This window comes from Melitaea cinxia, chromosome 7 (assembly GCF_905220565.1).
Source record: "Melitaea cinxia chromosome 7, ilMelCinx1.1, whole genome shotgun sequence".
Classification (NCBI taxonomy): Eukaryota; Metazoa; Arthropoda; class Insecta; order Lepidoptera; family Nymphalidae; genus Melitaea; species Melitaea cinxia.
In genome coordinates, this window is record NC_059400.1 from 18,045,871 (window position 1) to 18,066,886 (window position 21,016).

The 21,016-nt window shown below is 32.3% G+C and overlaps 1 protein-coding gene across 1 annotated transcript in view; it reads right to left on the reverse strand.

The window, feature by feature from the left end:
* LOC123654932 overlaps window positions 1-21,016 on the reverse strand; it is a 138,056-nt gene that overhangs the window by 43,639 nt on the left and 73,401 nt on the right. Inside the window, exon 4 of the mRNA XM_045590789.1 lies at window positions 18,876-19,022. Coding sequence (XP_045446745.1) covers window positions 18,876-19,022 — 147 coding nt within the window. The remainder of the gene's footprint in view (window positions 1-18,875; window positions 19,023-21,016) is intronic.

Below are 21,016 nucleotides of genomic sequence, written 5' to 3' on the forward strand. Positions count from 1 at the left end.
CTTTCATACGTACAAAGCGCTTCGACTCATCTTTTTTAATGCGCACAGCCAAGGAATGGAATTCCCTGCCGGCGTCTGTATTTCCGAGTTCATATAACCCGAACATGTTTAAAGCGCGAGTGAACAGGCTTCTTCTGGGCGAACTCGCTCCATCTTCGACCTCGTCTGTGCTCTAGAGCTAGACTGAGGTCAAGAGTAAGCCCATATCGTAATAAAAAAAAAAAAAAGCTCCTGGGTGGGAATGGGGATAGGGTCGGCAACGTCAAGCGTCTCTTAGCTACGGTAATCGCTTGAAAAATAAAGTATCAAATATGTTGTAAATATGATATTAAATTTGTTACGCTCGTCATTCTCATTCTGTCATTATCCCATAAGTAAATTTACCGATAGCTGACTGAAAAAAAAAGTGAAATCCCTTTAACAATATCTATCTGACATACATATATGCTTCTGTTATAGCTATCAACCGACTGATAGAATATATCAGTATCATTAGATAAACCTACCTTAGGAACATATAAGCTTGGGTCTGGTATAACATATTAATTTATAAGTAAGACGTTTCCATTCCATTTAGCCCAGGAACTCAAAAATTACATCTAGATTGACAAAATCACTTCCGCATCAATAACTTCAAAGGAAATGATTTAACTAAATATCGTTTGCCCGTATCATTGATGCGTCAAATTCCTACAATGACCACACTTCAAGCGAATCAAAACCTTATCGCTATAAATTTAGAGTTTGTATTTAAATAACTCTTACCAACAGAAAAAACTTTCATCTTGATACAGATAACTAGACATTATTTCTATGACGATAAGAGTGAAAATCTAATATATGATTTAATTATTGTATATTTTGCCGGTAGTGAACAATTAGCAGTCTTGAGGTGCGATGACGATTAAGTAATTATGTCCATTTGTTGGGCTTGTCCTTAGAGAGTCAGCGCGAAAATTCTTTTCCTTTTATATAGTTATTTAATTGGTATAAATGATTGAATTAGTACCATTTATAGGTAAATAGCTCCCCGGGTGTAGGTATAGTGTCCCGGGGCTTCAGCCACGTTAATTAGAGCAAAAAACGTATAAAATATTATGTTTAAACAGATGCAGCGTAGGTTCATTTGACTTTACATTGTCTCCTAAATTATGCCTTCAAATGAAACGCTATAAAAGATAAAGTTTATCTTCATAAAATTGCCTTATTGATGAACTATCTTTCTTTCATTCGTAAGGATTCGTGTGCCTGGCTAATACTGATGTTATAAAATCACCTTTTCACTTTTTTTTTGTGATCATTAGATTTGACTAGCCCGTTGGCGCAGTTTGTAGTGGCCCTGCTTTCTGTTCCACGGGTTGCGGATTCGATTCCCGCCTGAGTCTGGGTGTAATATTTGTATTTTACATATATATAATTTTTATGTATATTTAAATTTAAAAATTATAGTTATAACAGTCGGCTGTTACCTGTAACACCAGCATTAAGTTGCTTACCATAGGAACAGACAGACGACCGTGTGTATGATATTTATTTATTTTTTATTACTTTGTTGCAGAGTTATTTTAAAACCATGATATCTTCTAGACTCTCGTAACTCGGCTAATACTTTGACGTGGCTTTTGTGTCGTTAATATATATTTTTGTTTTCACTTTGTTTCACTTTATGTGAAGTCTGTTGAAGAAGTTTTTTATTGATAAACAAACGAGACATAAGTAACTTCTATTGTAATCTTTATTCATTATAACAACATAATAAAGTGAGAAGATATTCATTGAAATTGAACGATGTCAACCACAATTTCGTTCAAAGATATTGTGATGGATAACGTATTTGTTTAGATAAGGATTTATATTATGTGTATAAAATCACCTTCGCAAATAGTGCACTGTTTTAGAACAAACTTGATTACCATAAAACGGTTATAATGAGTTAACCTTAAGAGATAGGCATATGCTGTCGTTGACTTTTTTAGAACTTAATTGCGATTAAATCCTTCATGCATACATAAATATGAATTGAGTCAACGCCAAAAAGTGTCACATGTTGTTTATGCTTAGATACTACGGTCAAAAATAACAATTACAAGCTGACCCTGCGAGCGTCTTATCGTCATATTTTCTGTTTTACCTTCATAAAATTTTATTTATTTATTAATTTTATTTTAGAAAACGCTTCGACGATTAAATTTTATTTAATTTTAAATATACGTAAGATTATTCAATAAAATAATATCGTGCTCAGACCGAAAATCTTGATCACGAACTTATGAAACTTACAAAGCAAGGAGACCAAATATCATTTACATTTTAATTTTATCACCGAATGTATTATCGGTACTCGGTTCTCCACATATTTAAGTTTTAATTGCCCTTTATCTCGCTCCGGTACATTAAGAACCGTTCCGTTGATATTTAAAAAGGTTTGTATTTATGTTCATGTTATTATGCATTCAAACGAAGTGATATCACAACAGTAACGATAACGTCACGGTAAACGTAACGTACGGTAACTTGTTCAAATAAAGCCTAGTAGAATTGAGTCATGTAAATAGGCTTAAATATACATATTGGATAAAATTTTGAGTGAGAAGCATTGCGAGTTCTAACACACATGAACATAATATATGTAGATAGGTCTACACCAAGTTAAAATTTTATGTCATTCATTATTAGTCCCCACTTTTTTTAATCTTCACCAAATTCCAAAAAAGGAGGAGGTTCACAATTCGAATGTAATTTTTTATGTATAAACTCAGAACTTTTGACTGGGTGGACCGATTTCGAATTCGTGATGGCTTCACTTTTAACCACAATAAAAAAAATTGATTTATATAATTGTTTGCTGGCAAACGAAAAAAACCAACTTCAATTACATCGACAAGTAATACAACGTTGGTAGACGAAAAAATAGTCAGGTAAATACGCATTATCAAAGATTACTCCAAAAGTTGATCTCGATGAAATTTAAATGTGGCTACATGATAAACATCAGCTTTCGATTAGATTAAAAATCATCAAAATCGGTACACCCAGTAAAAAGTTGTGCGGATTTTTAAGGGTTTCCCTTTTTAATTTAATCAAAAGCTAATGTTTATCATGTGGTCACATATAAATTTTATCGAGATCGGATAACTACTTTTTGAGTAATCTTTGATAACGCGTAGTTACTTGACTATTTTTTCGTCGATCTACGTTGTATTACTCGTCGATGTAATTGAAGTCGATTTTTTTTCGTTTGCGAGCATTATGTCACAAAAATGAGCATAATTTGCTTGAAATCTAGCGCAATAATATGCTTGAGGTATTAGAAGTATATAATTCTAAATTTATTTTGTATGTTTTGTATGTTATAACTTTTTCGAATCCAATTCAAAGAAACCTTCAGAGGTAATAAAAGAAACAAAAGAAATAAAACACGAAAAGGTCTGTTACAAAGGACGCGGAGGGCTATAAAACAAAAATAACAAACGGAGCGCGACAGACTCTGCTACGATAACTTAAGTAACGCAAAGAACTAAATTAATAACTCATCGAAGGGTTGGCAATGGTCATAGCTCTTTGATAAATGTTTGCATGGGTCATACAGATATTTGGTATAGACTGGGCAGTTGTTTGTATTGTGTGTGTTTATGGACCCGCAACACATATTTCCCTCCAAACACCGTTGATGATGATCGTAGATGATGTTCATTCAATTCATTAAAGGATTTTGTGTAAACTCTTTTCAATAATTGTGCAATTGAAAGCAAGATAATATGAATGCTTAATAAAGGCAAATTTAAGATATACAGTACCTACTTAAAGACAGCGTGATAACTATTGAGGTGATTGGAGGTAGGGTCGGCAACGTGCTTGGGATACTTCTAGTGTTGCAGGCGGGTATAGTCTACAGTAGCCGCTTACCATCAGATACGTACGGCTGTACGCATCTTTGCCGACGTTACTTATTTTTAAAAAAAAAGTAAGGATTTAAACAGTCCTTAAGACAATATACGAATTTTATCGATAGGTACACTACACCGGTTCAAAGTAATATCAATTTTAATAAATTAAAATCTTTTACACATTATATTATCCTGTAATTATTATTTGATATTAATAACGGTAAATTAGTGCCGCACCTGTCATGTATTGCGTGGAATCAAGATAGTTTAACTAGCCGATTTACAAAAAGGAAGACGTAATCAATTTCAGTGTATTTTTATATGTAGATATCTTTTTACTGGGTGGACCTGGGCTGATTGAGATCTGACTTGTGCTTTTTGAGCTATCTCTAACAATGCGTACTAACTTGACTACTTTTTCGTATACCTACGTTATATTGCTGGTCGATATAATTGAAGTCGGTTATTTTGTCACAATTAGTAACTGTCCTCAAAAATATTATCTGAATAAATAAATACTCAATAACACTAAATGTCAGGCTTTAAATTGTATGTATGCCAAATAAATATAAATAAAAAATAAGAGAGTTTAAAATAAAAATATTTTTAATTATGGTCATTGACTATGTTAAAGGACATCACATAATATACTCATACATATAAACTAATTTACCTACTTATATATTTGATATGAATGCACACGAGTAGATGGTATAGCATTTTATCAGAAATATGATAGTGCAACAAAGTATGGAAGACGATGCTCGCGTCTAGACTCAGCAGATATGAACAAACAGTGACTGAATAGCTCAGGTCTCTGACTGAGGGATTACGTGGTGTCCGTCCGTCTTGCTAAAGCTTAGGCATAGTCGCTTAACTATACAGATATATCGTTCGTATGTGGACGAGGGCTAGCGATGGAAGTTTCGAGAATATATTGAAGCCATGTCAATAAAATTAAAAATTAATCCCAAAATGTCCAACTAAGCGCCATATTTGAATATGGGTGGACCGAATCGGCTATTTTTTTTTTTTAAGTTATTGTAAGGCATATAAAAATAAGAAAATTGGTCAAGAAATTATAAAATTTCAAGAAACACAACGATAGTTTAAACTGCATGTACTATTTTCAAATGAGTAACTGCAGAGTTTCTCGCCAATTCTTCTCTGCAGAATCTACATTCCGAATCGCTGTTATACTTAGCTATTTTTTAAAAATAATAACCAATTCAAAGTTTTAATTTGTAAAATGGCTATTCGAAAGTTAATAATACAGTATCTCTTTCAAACTATTCAACATATTACTGTCAACAAAACTCTAATTTCAAACTAACAATAATTGAAAGACGAAAATAAATCTACGCCATTAGCAACTTGCAGAAAGGAAATTGTCCGTTGTACTGCATTAATCGGTCAAACTATCATATATATATAAACAGTTACATTCCATAATTTTAGTTTTTCAATGTTTAGTTCAAATACAAACTAATATATATATATATATATATATTTTCTTTGTGGTCACAGTAAACAGAGACGATACTTGTCTGGAAAAATTGTATTTTTTTCGCTCACAAGACGTAAGAAAACAAAGAATCTATCAGAATATATTCTCACACAAGCAAACAAGAACGATTCCTATTGTCTCGTGATGTCGAACAATAGTGGTGATTAGCTGACGAGCGATAAGGATCGATATATAGCAGTACAATGTAGAGAGAGCGAGATAGCAATATCAGGGCAAATCTTGAAAAAGCTTGCGAATAAACAATACCCCTCAAAGAAATGCTAAGATTGTATTGGTGACTACACACAAACACATAAATTTTATTTGAATCGTTTCGGTGAAAATGAAAGGGTTAGTCTAAAACAATGAAATTTTAAGTTTTAAGTATTTTAAATTGCCAATTATAAGTAACAATTAATAAAAATTATAAAGGAAACAAAGAACTTTGTCAAGTTTTTTCTTTTTCTTTTATAAGACAATACAACGAGTCTTGTAAAAGTGAACTGCCTAATAAGGCTATGTAATTTATATTTGAGACTGACTGAGATTTTTACTGTATAGCAATGATGTGATTTTTAAGGATTATTAACTTAATGACTGCTACTTAAATCAATATCTATCGATCTGCACTATGCTCCGATCCTTTTCTAACAGGAAGAAAGAGACCCAGCAGCGGAATGATACAGATTGAATCAATCCAATTAACTTCCTTCGTATATGTCATCATATATTACCGTAACAAAATTGTTTGCGTCATCTCATCACTAAAAGAAATACCTAAATCATCTTAAAATCATACATCGATTTTATCGATTTTTGTTAAAAACTGAATCATATAGAAAATATGTTATCACCCAAGTTTATTTATTTATTATATTTTATTTAGATACATGTAATACTATAAAATACAATTATTAATAATAAGACGCCATATAAACTCATTCGAGTTTTATCGGACATCAAAATTGTCGACATTATCACTTGGTAACTAGGTACATAATACTCGTATATTCGACGTAATGTTGAAGAACACCATTCTACTATCACATCATTTATTAATTATGTAATAATCGTCAAACATCAATTGGTTTAACGATGTTTGCCGATATACTCCCTACTATGAGTAACGACCGCTCTCAGGTCTACATGATAACAACTGGGGCCGACGGCTTAACATGCTCCCGGAGGCACGGTGGAGAGACCCATAAGGACTGCACAAACACCCAGACCACGGCAAACACCTGTATGGCCCATACAAATGTTTGTCATGTGCGGGGATCGAACCCGCAACCGGCAGCGCAACAGCCACAAACCAGTACTGTGACCGTTGCGCCAACGCGTCGTCAAAATGATGTTAACATAGCGATTAATAATGATTAGTAAATAATGACAGAGTGATTATTATCTTAGGGTCGGGTTATAGTGGAGTGCGTACGTAACACTGCTACTCATTCTGGATAACAGGCTCAAACAAAAAAAGTTCATATCGCGCCGAAAGATTTTTAAAGATTTGTGTGTAGACAAAAAAAGGTTCTTATTGAAAAAAATGTCTGATATGATCCGTAAATATTTAAAACTTAATTATTTTATCTTTTATCGAGTTAAAATATTGTATCAACAATAATTTACTTACTCAGACTGAACCGAATATAACTGGTAAAATCTGCTGTGAAAAAAAAATAAAAATGAGAATTTCTCAGTGAGACAATTCAGAGCGATACAATGAAAATAATAATGAGAATAATGCAACAATGTGCATCTGCAATTCTTGTTCATAACGTAAGGAAGAAGTTATTAAAATACTAAGACAAAATAAAACAGAATACAATGCAAACAATATTAAAAACACGTGTTTCGGCTTTAATATTTAACAGACAAAATAAGTTCATATAAAAACAAACAATGGCAATGTAGAAAAAAACAAAAAACGCGGCAAAAGTAAGTATTGTGTTGTTGGCGACGACAAAAGGGCGATAATTAAAAGATCAGGTAAATCTTGGACCACCCGCAACTAGGGTTAGCAAAACACATGTTGATACTTCTAAACTTATTTACCAGATTCATGCAGAAGTTAGATTAGAACCAAGACATCAAAATCAAGTCTGATATAAATTGATATTTAGGTGATCGAACTTAAATGCCTTTACCATGATCTGTAGTGAAGGAAAACATTCTGAATAAATCTATTGTCAGAAAAAAATGGACTTATATAAATTCAACAATCCACAAAGATGTAATATGGATAACTATACCTTAATCCTGCTTCCTAATATAAGAAGACGCTTTTACTTTCCACTTTTATATTTAAAAGGTACACCACGATAAAGGATAGAATATAAATGAAACATATTTAAACTTTGGCAACCTCTCATCCTCATAGCACTTAATGCCATATAAAACATTAATAACAAATCAGTTTGACTTAGTAGCTAAAGAATGTTTGTTACAGAAGATCTCACAAACACAGCTTTAACAAAAAGATCGTTTACTTAACTAATGCAACAGATTGAAAACCTCTAACTTGCTAATAGCACATTTTTTTTTAAATAGTAATCGGTAAACGAACAACCAGATCTTTCTATTTCAAATAATCCCTGGAGTATATCAATTGATAAATTATCATAGATATTTCCTGTGATAATAATTTGTGATTATGGGAAGAAGATATTACCTACAGTGACTTCATTACAATATCATAGACATATTATGTGATAATTACTTGTTTTCACTTTATCGGAAAGAAAAAATTATTAACCTTATTTTTGTACTAACACTAAAGAAAGTATACGAGACTAATCCGCTCGAAAACGATTAGCATGGCCAAAAGAAATTTACAAATACGCTAGCTGCCCGGACAGACTTCGTTCTGCCAAAAGTTAATAGTAAAAATAAAAAAATATAGATATGTACTTTTTTCCTTCCGTGGGCCTTAAGAAACATACAAAAAAAAATTAGCCGATTTATTCGAGCCATTCTCGAGTTATGCGCTTATAGCAACATTCATTTTTATTTACATATCGTCGGTTAAATGGAAAAATGACATTTCTCAAAATTTTCTAAAAGTAAGGTTATTACTGGAAAGAGTCTATTAACAACATTATTTTTATATGGATAAAAGACCCTTTATAAAATTACACGCCAAGCTCACTAGATGACACGAGTGTCGTTTCGGTACTCTGTAGTCATCGCCATATTGTTTGTAGAAAAACGTCGTTTTTCGATTTGTAACTCAGCCGCGAAACTGAGTACATGTCCATTTTTAAACCAAAGTGACATATCTCAAAATAGTGTTAAGATTCGATTGTAAAAGGTAAGAATAATTTTATAGAACAATGTATTTTTTCTATATGTGACATCTATTCATTAAAATTTAACTATAATTGAGTTGACATTTTATATAGAGAAATGACATTTTTAGATATGTGACTGCTTGTTGTGAAATTATATAATTGATACTTGACTTTTTTGTAAAAATGACATTTTTCTCTATAGTTTATGTACATTTAGTAGTATGAGGCTTATCAGAAAAATGTAACAATTTTAAATATGACTGCAAATGTTTAAAATAAATATTTATTGTATATGCTTTTTTAAAAAAAATGACGTTTATCTACTAAAATACATAAATTTTAATGTTAAAAGTTCAAAATTAATTAAAAGATAGACTGTAGATAGATCTTGTAATATCATCAACATCTTCGGAAGATGAAATAGTTACAATGAATGAAAGCCAGGAAAATACAGTTAAAGATAAAAAAAGAAATCAAAGATAGGCAGAAAGAGAAAAGCTGTGCCGGAAGAATGGAAAAAAAATAAAGCTAAATTATTAAGAAATTCTGGAAATTTAAAAATAGTGAGGTTAAGGTCTCTGATTGCAAGGGACTATGTTAGAAAATGTCAAGCGGACAATGTTCCTTACGCAGGTTATCAAATATATTGCAATGTATTTATCAAAGAGTACATTATGTCATTTTGGTCTCCAAAGAAGAACCAATGTGAAAATTGCGCAGCTTATAAAATTGCAGAAGATAAAGAACCAGTAAAAACTATTACTCGCATTTAGAAGAAAAATATTTAGTGAAAAAAAAAGTTAGATAAAGTAAATGCCACTGAAAAATGTATAACTGCCGTATATGATTTGCAAGCCGTAATGCCATGCCCAAGAGGTGATATTTCCAACTTTTATTATATTCCAAAAATTAATGTTCTCAACTTTACTATTTACGAACTAAAATTTAAAGAAGTAAGTTGCTACGTTTGGCACGAAGGTGAAGGAGCAAGAGGAGTCAACGAAATATTATCCTGTGTTTCAACTTATTTAAGAAACTTACAAGATAACATCGAAAATGATTTCGAAGTTATATTTTACAGTGGCAGCTGTTGTGGTCAACAAAAGAATAAATATATGATTGCAATGTATATCTACGCCATAAAAGTCTATAACCCACAAATTTCTGATAAAAGACCACTCACAAAATGAGGGAGATTTTGCGCATTCCATGATTGAGCGTAATATTTCAAGGTCTCTGAAATCTGCGCCTATTTGTGGCCCGGAATAATACATTGCATTAATTAGAACCGCCAAAAAAAAAGGAAATCCATACAGAGTCCATGAACTAAAATCATGAGAGCTTCTTTGACATTAAAAAACGATGTTGGATCAAATTTCTCAAACAATGAAGACAGAGAAAAGATAAAGATGGAAGATATTAAAGTTGTCAGAGTGGACAAAAAATTTAATGACAGATTTTAATTATAAATGTTCCTATAAAGATAGTTTTAAAACTGTCATGGTCAAAACTAGAGCTAGCAAGAAAAAAACAAACTTGAGTTCTAAATTACAACCGCTGTAGTCAACAAAATTGGCTGTGTCTGACAATAAAAAAGATCTCCAGATTTTATAAGAACTTTTATGAAAATCTGTAACCAAATAAGATCTCATTGTTTTCTTATTGTGATTTATTTATTTATTTTTTGTTTAGAACGTTACCTATGCAGGATTTTCAAAATCATTTTTATTATACCTAAATAGTATTTGAAAATAATTTAAAAATGAGTAGACGTAGTTTACATCTTTATATTTTTTTTTTGCCATTTTAATAGAGGCTCTATTTGATTTCTAGAAAAAAAAATTAATTAAGAAGATACTGATATTTTTACTTTATAATTGATTGATAACTAATTCGTAATTAAAAAACTAGATAAGAAAAACATAATTTATACTCTTATGAAACATTTAGTTTTATATTCTTATTAAAAACCACAAATTATACTATATTTATGTTTAAGCTCCTTAATCTCAAAATTATTGCCATTGATTTGTCTAATAAGTGAGGGTTCATTTTAAGATTTATGATTGTTATTTCTTATATTATTTTTGTATGTTATGTGCCATTCTTTAAAAATCGTAATTTATATTAAAAAAAAATCTTTTATTCGTAATAAAACTCTTTTTTTCTATTATTGTGCTACATTTTTTTTTTTAAATCCGTGCCGCAAGTTGTTTTAAATAATATAGAAAAATGACTTTTCTTGCTAGAAATGCTCCCTATTTATAATGAAATTAAGAAAAAACAATAATGTCTTAATCTTTATGTAAATACCTTTAAAATGATATATAACACTTATATGTAAGTATAAAAATTCGTGAGAAAAATTTAATTTAATAAAATGAAAAACTTTAAATGCCTCTACTGTAAAATTTACTATTTTTGAATAACGTCACTTTTCTATTTAACCGACGATATATAGATATGGGTACAGGTAGGAAAAATACTTATATGAAAAAAATATGATCAGAAAAAAAATTCTCATTTCCTCGTGAACAAGATATTGTGCGAGTTATGTAGACAACACCAATAACCTATTCATATTGTAATTAATAATTATATTTCAATTGTAGTCGCAAACAAAGGGCGTATTAGTAAACACTTCATAATCTAAAATGACATGATTGTAATTTGAAGTATGAGTTCCGTAACAGGTATAATTGTCTCATAAATACTATTTTTTAAGTCTGGGATTGTTTTTATAATATCACTGTTATTTAAATTATTTCGAAATAATTTTGTCGACACTGTTTTTTATTTTTGATTATACGGAAAATATTTTGGTTACCTCGTAACTATTGACTGGGCGGGACCAATTTCGATCATTCTTGTTTTAATCGAAAGCTGATGAGTATTTTTGAGTAATCTTTGATCACTCATTTACGTAGTTGAATACGATGCAATTAAAGTCGTCTAATTATTGTTTTAATGAGATATTAAAATATAAATAAATAAATTATAAGCATAGTTAACTACAAATAATATTTCGAATAAGGTAACGAATGTAAGTTTTTTTTGTGATTTTTTGATACAACTAACTAGATCGGCGTACACGCGTACAGCTCACCCGATGGTAAGTGATTACCGAAGCTTATAAACTCCTCCAACACCAGAAGCATCGCAAGCGTGTTGCCGACCCCCAATCCCCACCAAGAGCTCACCACAAGAACACAACACTGCTTGAAAGCAGTATTATTTAGCTGTGTTCTTCTGTAAGGGCGAGGTACCCCAGGAGTGCCACTCCATATTTTGAGCAGTAAATGTCATATGTATATGTCATAGGTAATATAATAAACTATACGGATATCACTTTCATAACTATGTAGAAATTGTATTGTAATTTGTAACAGTACAATTTCTCTCTGTAGTCTAAGAAAACAATAAAATAAATTTGATAACCCTAGCTACTACATAAACAGTGGCCGTCTTTTAAAAAATTGCGGGAGTTGACAAAAAAGGACGGTCAGAGCTGAAAGCGTAGTATTCTAACAATTCCTGACTTTTTTTTTACCACGAACTTGAAGCTATAATTATAACTCGTTTAACTGTTTTATAATGTATTGTTGTAGTTGAGAATGTTATAAAGAAAGTTTTATATCGTTTCGTAAGAAGTGAAATCTCAATCATCGTAAAAAAGAATCAAATGAATTCAATTCTAATCAAATTTCAATTTTACATTTTGTTTCTTTCGATGTAATTTAATTTTACAAAAGCGGTTAAACTTTCGCACGTGTCATAAAATACCCGAGTATTTCACTTAACCGGCTCGAAACAATAAAGTCTTACGAGTATGTTAATAAACGAGAAATTTCTATTGGCACGGATCGAAGTATACAAAAGAGCTGCATACCAGAGGCAATCTCCCACGATACGACGCCGGGTCAATCACACTTCACAGCATAAGAGTAACACCAAGCACACAACACCATCAATCACTTCGCACCGAATGACACTCGTATTGACGTTCAAATCTTCGACACAAGATACGGCCACTCCGCTCGAAAGCCAAGCCGCGACTGAGTGGAAACGCGTCGCCCAGAACTCGTTCTTGCAAAGCCTTCATGGTAAGTGGCGTAAGCACAATGAGAAACGCGAGCGCCAGCGCACCTGTGTCGTACGTCGCTTTTTATTTTTGCCTGTTCGCATGAGGCGACGAACTTTTCTGCGAGCAAAGCGATCGATGACCCGCGTTCGAATTTAATGACTCCGTAGTCAAATTTACATTCAATACAATTTTAATTCCGAAGTTGGTACGAATTTAGTCAGGATTCCGAGCGGAGGTAATTCATCAGATGCGTTTTGTCCTTCGTCACTCGATAACGCGACGTCTGAATAGGACAGTAAGAGTTATGGTTCGCGGTGCGATTTCAAAAGGAACTCGGCTTAAAGCTGGTGGGCTCGCTGTGGCAAGTTTGAGTTTGGAATGTGGCGACCGCCCTCGCCACAAGGTCACGTGCCATAGCGCGCGCCCATGCCACTGCTATCTGACTTACATTTCTAACAGATTATCATTCCATCTACAATTATCTTGATTATATCACTTGAGATAATAACGAGTTTTACTACTGGTAGTAAGGAACTAAGTTTGATCTTCTCGCAAAGAAACTAGTTGCAATCAAATGAAGTAGTTGGTCAAGTCGTTTCAAACTCGACTCATGGTTAATATTTGTTCTTAAGTGCAGGTGTTCCTGGTAGCCTGAGTATTTGAACTAGTGTTGTGTTTTCTGCTACTCGACACCCATTCTGGCAGAGGCTTTTTAATGAGTTTGAGACATGACAGCACATCATTACAAGATAGTCATGCATCAGTAATATCTGTTAAGAGATGAACTTTGATAATGTGAACATCCAATATAGACTTTTTTTTAATTATAGTTGAAAATAAAATTACAATTTGACAGATAAACGAAATAGGTTAATGTAAAAAAATACATAGATAAAAAACCGTATACATATATCTGACACTAATCTGGAACAATTATTAAATGTCGTAACGATTGAGACGAGTTGACTTGAATTCTGGTTTAATCCGATTACCGAAGATCGTAGGAAGATGTCGACATCATAATTAAATATGCTAATCAACTCGTATTAATATTCCGTGACCAAAGTGATATATTACATCTGGTAAAGGTGTCAGAAGTAGGCATGAATACATTGATTGTTACTAGATGTGTATTGCAGTTTTAACTGCATTTAATTTTAATATTCTTGGTTATAAGTATGCGTTGACAGCGCAAGATGTCATTCAACTGTCATTTATTAAAAAAAAAAAACTCTAAAAAAACCGTTTTAAATTAACAATAATTCTTAAATAGGCGTTTTTATCAATAATCGAAATGAATTTGTTTATAAAAAAATAAGAAACAGTGTTTTGGTAATAGAACATAAAAACAGCCTACAGACTAAAATAATACATAACATGTGTCAGAAAATATAAATTCTCAGCTGTAATTTTTATGTTGATATTTTTATAAGTATTTTTCACCGACTTCAAAAAAGGAGGAGGTTCTCAATTCGATTGTATTTTTTTTTTTATGTATGTTACAGCAGAATTTTTAACTGAGTAGACCGGTTTCGATGAATTTTATTTTTATTGAAAGGTGTTGCGGGTCATTTGGTCGTATTTAAAATTAATTGGGTTCTGACAAGTACTTTTAGAGTTATATTTAATAATGCGTATTTACTTGACTATTTTTTATCAACCTACGTTCTATTAAACCGCATAACTTTTCTATGGGTTTATCGATTTTGATGATTCTTATTATACTTTAATTGAAAGTTAATAATTGTCATGTAATCTTATTTAAATTTGATTGAGATCCGATTACTACTTTTTGAGTAATCTTTGATAGCTCGTATTTACGTGGCTATTTTTTCGTCTACTTACGTTGTATTACTTGTCGATGCAATTGAAGTCGGTTTTTTTTTTCATTTCCGAGCAAACACTATTATTACTTATTTAATGCGACAGCAGAAAATCTAGAAATCCTTTTAATTTACCAACCAACCATTTACCAACCATTACGGGAACAATTTAATTTTTCAACAATTCAATTTGTTTACCCAAATAAAGAGAATAATACTAATAATGAATTTTGATACCGAATCCTACGTGTAAACTTCAAAATAATCAACGATAAATACAAAACTATATAAAATAAATTTCAATAATAACAAAAGTAATAATAAAAAATAAGTCAATAAAAGCAGACAAAGTCACGCGTATAAACTAGTTATAAAATCTACAGATAAAAGTCGTAGCGCCATCATCGCGTGCCGCTAATCGCCTTACGATAGAGCTTGACTGTACCAAATCAACAATTCGTGACAAATCCATTTTCTGTATCTCTAAACTGCCTTCAACTTGCCTTTATGTAATACCTGTTATACTGTTCACTGTAATACACAATTTATTGTTATGAGGGTAAATAATTTATTTAATTTATTGAAGCAACGAATTTTATTGTTATATCACAAAATATTTGTAACTTTTTAATGGGTGTACCGATTTTGATGATTTTTAATTTAGTCGAAAGCTGATGTTTAATCATGTGTTCACATTTAATTTTCACCGAGATCTAATTACAAATTTTTGAGTGATCTTTGATAACGCGTATTTACTTGACTATTTTTATGTCTACCTACGTTATATTGTAACTCGTCGATGTAATTAAAGTCTGTTGTTTTTTTCGTTTGTAAAGACAATTATTGTGTATATTTATCTTTCTTGTTTAAATTTGATCAAGATCTGATGTACACTTTTTGTGTAATCTTTGATAACGCGTATTTACTTGATCTTATTTTTATAGTTAATTAATAATACTTACGCAAATAAAAATACTTTTAATATGTTTAAATTTGTTGCTAAATTAAATAGTAAACCAAACAAATTTATCACTTAACAATGATAATAAGAACTAACGATGCGGTCATTATTGATAATGACATCAGCGTTCGTTCTTGTCATTTGTTTCCCACCCTCTGTACACAAATTAAAGTTACATTCATTGTACGAGTAATGAATACGTTCCGGGTTTCAATTAAGACGAATGAAGGATATGACGCGCCTATTACCTCGCCTCTATGAAGATGTTATCAATATGGTTTAAAACTAGTTTTAAAAACCATATAATTTAATATTGACTTGATATTGTTTTCTGCTGTGTGGCTACGGCAGTAAAGAATATAGCCACCCCCTCTCTTCTCGTGGGTGTCGTAAGAGGCGACTAAGGGATACACAGTTCCACTACCACCTTGGTACTTAAAAGACGAACGATGTCAGAATAACCTTCCATCTGCTGGCTTTGAAATACACAGGCCGAAGACGGGCAGCAGTGTCTTAGATGCGACAAAACCAGCCCTGCGGTCACCAACCCTTCTGCCCAGAGTGGTAACTATGGGCAAAACACATGAGTTCACGTTATTTTTGGCGTAAACTTGTGGAGGCCTGTGTCCAGCAGTGGACTGCAATATGTTGAAGTGATAGGTATATTGTTTTCGGTTTCACTCGCGTAGCGTGGATGATCTGATTTTTAATTTATTTATTCAGCCAGTGACATCACACTTTTGGGCATAGACGCTGCTTTAAATAGTGGCTTGATGTTATATAGCCTAAGTTATACGTATGTATATTATTTTCAACATTTTACAACTGAGGCAGTAAAATTGTGCTCTGCTTATAAAATCATAATGATGTCTTATTTACCATTGGATGCTTGGAGTAATGCCATGGCCCTGGAATTAATGAGGCCGTTAGTTCCTACCAGGTTATTATGCAGTAATCATGTCAGCTCGCAAAACGAAAAAAAAACGACTTCAATTACATCTATCTGTAATACATACAATACACTACAATATAGACATATACAACTTTCTTTAAGTCGGTTAACAATTTATAAAAAAATTTGCTATATCAGCCTGAAGCATAGGCATTAAGTTGCCTACCGTATAAACAGACAACCGTGTGTGTACGTTAAAAATGTATTCATTTATTAATAATAGAAAACGCCTATAGACCAAAAGCCAAAATTATCCTTATTTGTAAAACTGTAGGGCGCAATATCAATTATTATCCAGAGCGTCTACTAGATAAAAGATAGTCCTCAGTGAGTATGTAATCAATAAACGTAAAGTATACAAATCAAAATAGGTCGGTGAAGTTAAACGCCTGCCGGGCCAATATCGCTAAAGTAACTTTCGGCCTATGTTTTCAATCTTATTTGATGTGCCGCCCGAGCTGTGTTGATAAGGGTACAGTTTCAGTGGATAAGGTATGCCTTTTTAGATTTTATCGCGGTTTATCAGTTTTTTTTTAACATGCCCGATGTTTCGGATACTTTACAGAAACCATGGTCACGAGAGGATCAGTATAGCATTTCCTAATTCTAGTCTCATAAATTCGTATCACTGATCTATTAATCTCTAACTTAATTGTAAAAATATACTAGAACACTTTTAATTTTAATCAAAATTATTTGTAGTGGCAGTGAAAGTCTAAAAGCTTATTAGGTAACTTTCCAACCACAAGAAAATAAGTCCCTACTTCATATTTTTAAGTAGCATTATAATATGCAAATATAAATAAATGTACTTTAAAATTAGTAGCAAATAAAGAGCTTAACAGTAGAACCGCTGCCTTATATCTAAGTACTAGTCACGTAGAAGTTTAGTCGCAATAATCCCAAGTGCAGTAGTAATGGATGGAGCTCGACACAGGGCGAGTCTACAGTGTATTTCATATTCGCATAGCGATACGAAACTGCAAATTTGCGAAATAATATCGAATATTTAGTAAAAGCTTATGATAAAATATAGTTAGAATTTGCAATATTTCGAAAAATAAGATTAAAAAACAATTACGTATAGTTTAGTGTATGGTATTATTAATGCAAAGTTTTAGTTAAAATTTAAATTGTATCAACATGTTAAATAAATAAAGAAGTTAAAAATTGTTTCGGAATATTCCAGTTTCTTTTTATTAGTAATAATATTAATAAAGTTACTGCTACTATCTGACCCCGTAAACGTTGTTTTGCCATATAATATTATGAAAATTTAGGGCTGTGTCTATTTTTCAAAGCCAAATTATAATAAAGTTAAAATAAAAATTTTGCTAAAAAATTTAAAAAAATGCACAAAAATTTTCATAAGAATCGGTCCCTATAACTGTGACACGAGATTTTTATATATAAGATTTTAATGTTTTGATTTAAAATTATTAATTAATGAATTTATCGTTACGAGGAAATATAATAAGTTTGTAAAGTGTATCATCTTTGTACAACTGCGGCAATTTTTTTATGATCTAAAGCGATTTTTGAGTTTTTAAATCATTATATCAGTATGAGTACTTCTAATAACATATTTATGATAATTTTGTGTAAAAATTGACAATTTAGACAAGTTCGTCTCAATGTAAATGAAGCTTTATTACAGAGACGTTTTCAATAAATCGGGAAGCCGGTCACGAGCGAGAGACTACTCACCGCGTGTATCTTCGCTTATATCTCTTTGATTAATATTACTTTTAAAGTACTTAACCATGAAACATTGCTCCTATAAAAGGTATATAATTGTTATTTAATTGAAAGGAAACCGAGTTCATTTGTTAAGTTAAAGTTATCATAAATATATCTTCCTGTGTCAGGTTCAGACGTCTATAAGATACGGTAATCGCTTACCATCAGGTGAGCCGTGCGCTTGTTTGCCAACCCACTTGTATATATATAGGTCATCACTTCAGCCTAATACAGTCTTCAGCCTGTGTATTTTAAAGCCAGCAGTTGGATGGTTATCCCGCCATCGGTCGGCTTTTTAAGTTCCAAGGTGGTAGTGGAACTGTGTTATCCCTTAGTCGCCTCTTACGACACCCACGGGAAGAGAAGGAATGGCTATTCTTAATGCCGTAACCACTCAGCCCTATGTATGTATATATAGGTATAAAAAAAAAACAATCGAAAGCGTTCATAAGAACCATCAAAGTCCAGAAACTTATATAGTGCTAAATGCTAACGACATTTATTACCTGGTCAAACGTCTTACGTAGGTAAAATTTTACGTTACGCCTATGTTAGAGCGTACACATCATTAAGGTAAAAATATCAGTAAGGTATGTTAGGTAATGAGGGGTAAAAATATAAATTAGATTACCTGGTCGGGCGTGTCGGTCTCGAACGCGTGGCAGTACTGGTGCGTGTGCTCGGAGCGCGGCTCGCGCGCCACGAACGCGAACAGCGCGCGCGCCGCCTCACACGTCGCGTACGAGATGCGGCGCAGCGCGTGCGACATACGCACACTCTACAATACGGTAAAATACATAACAATACAGTAAAATAAAATACTTTATTGTACACCTAAAAAAGGACATTGAACATAGGATAAAAGATACATATTATGAAAGATAAACAAAAAATGTACGAAGGACATTACTGATAACACACAACGTGTCAGTTCTTAATTGGATAAAATTTAATCTGCACCTATATTAAATGTAACTATAATAATCAGTTCTAAACCAAATAAAAAAATATGGTGAAGGGTATTTCATATATGAATGAAACTTGGTACGCTTTAAATCGCACTTAATAAACCAAAATTCAGTATGGTTCTCTTGGGAGCTTGTTGGCACGACTACAGTCGAAATGTCCCGAAGGAAGCCGTTGGTACAGCTATACTTTTTGTTGGTACAGTTATTTCAAAAATATAGAAGATGTAATTTAGCAAGGATTCTTAAGTCGATTACTGGAGAAAAAATCATAAAAGTTTTGTTTTCTTTTATGCCTGGGCCTGATATGATGAATGCCAGTAAATGTACAATGCGTCCAGCGTAACATTCTATTCAGCTACTCTATTGTAACCAACAAATGTTGAGTTTAACACTTTCAACGCTGTTAAACCAAACATTTGCGCCACAGATGCGCGACGTTTGAGGATAACGGTAAATATGCGTCTAGTTTGGCTAAGACTTAATGTAATTGAAAGTCTTAGTCTAGACATTAATGTAATATTTCAGAAGACTACAATAGTAGTACTTTTATACTGAATTGATTTTAAAGTGAAAATGATAAATCAATTAATATAACAAGTAATATTGACTTGCCCGTTGGCGCAGTTTGTAACGATCCTACTTTTACTACTCCGGTAGTTGTGGGGTTCCCGACCCGAGTCTGTATGTATTCATACCTTTACTATTTATATTTATATTAAAAAATGGGCTAAGCTCTAGGACTAGGAAAAACCGAATTATGGGGTTTTTGGGTGTGGAGGGCGGAGGGTGTAGGGGAAGCTATACAAGGTAACACTGCCAACTGTAACACTTCGAAACCTCATGGTTATGGATATATACATGGTTAAAGTTTTGAGATTAGAGGAAGAATTTAAAGCTTTTATAATACCTTTGAGCTCCGCGTCTGACTTCACCTTAGCTCCGGCGCTGCGGGTAGTGCAATCCATGCGCCGTTTCGCAACTTTATAAGTTATTTTCGAACAGGAGTACGTAAAAACGATCTCGACTCCAAGATCAACAAACGATACAACTTGCGGTAACCATGCTTAGTTCCGTAGCTTCCAGATGTTATATTCACATTTCGCACTTGATATTAACATTTCAGACGTTAAGTTATTGTTTTTACGCGGTTTTTTAACAAACAATACAACTGATGTTTAATGACTGAGATATAGATGCTTTAAAAAAAATGGCGCGCCACTTATCGTTTCGCTCCAAAACAATGTAAGCATAAATTCATTTTTTGTTTAAATAACTGTAAAGGCAAAGGTCTAAGACCATACAGCCTTGTTTCATGTTATGTTTTTTAATAAAATATATTTTATTTTTATTTACTGTTATAAAATTACGTCTATAAACGGTGTAATTTTTAAATTAATAGGTTAGGGTTATTTTTTTTTGTAACAAAAATATGTCTATAAGCGGTGTAATTTTTAAATTAGGTAGGTTACGGTTATTTTTTTTTTTTTTGTAACAAAACTATGTCTTTAAACGGTGTAATTTTTTAACCGACTTCCAAAAAAGGAGGAGCTTCTCAATTCGACTGTATTTTTTTTTATGTATGTTACATCAGAACTTTCGATCGGGTGGACCGATTTCGACATATTTTATTTTAATCGAAAGATGGTGTGTGTCGATTGGTCCCATTTAAATTTATTTGAGATCTAACAACTACTTTTCGAGTTATATCTAATAATGCGTTTTTACTTGACGCTTTTTTCGTCGACCTACGTTGTATTATACCGCATTACTTTCTACTGGATGTACCGATTTTGATAATTCTTTT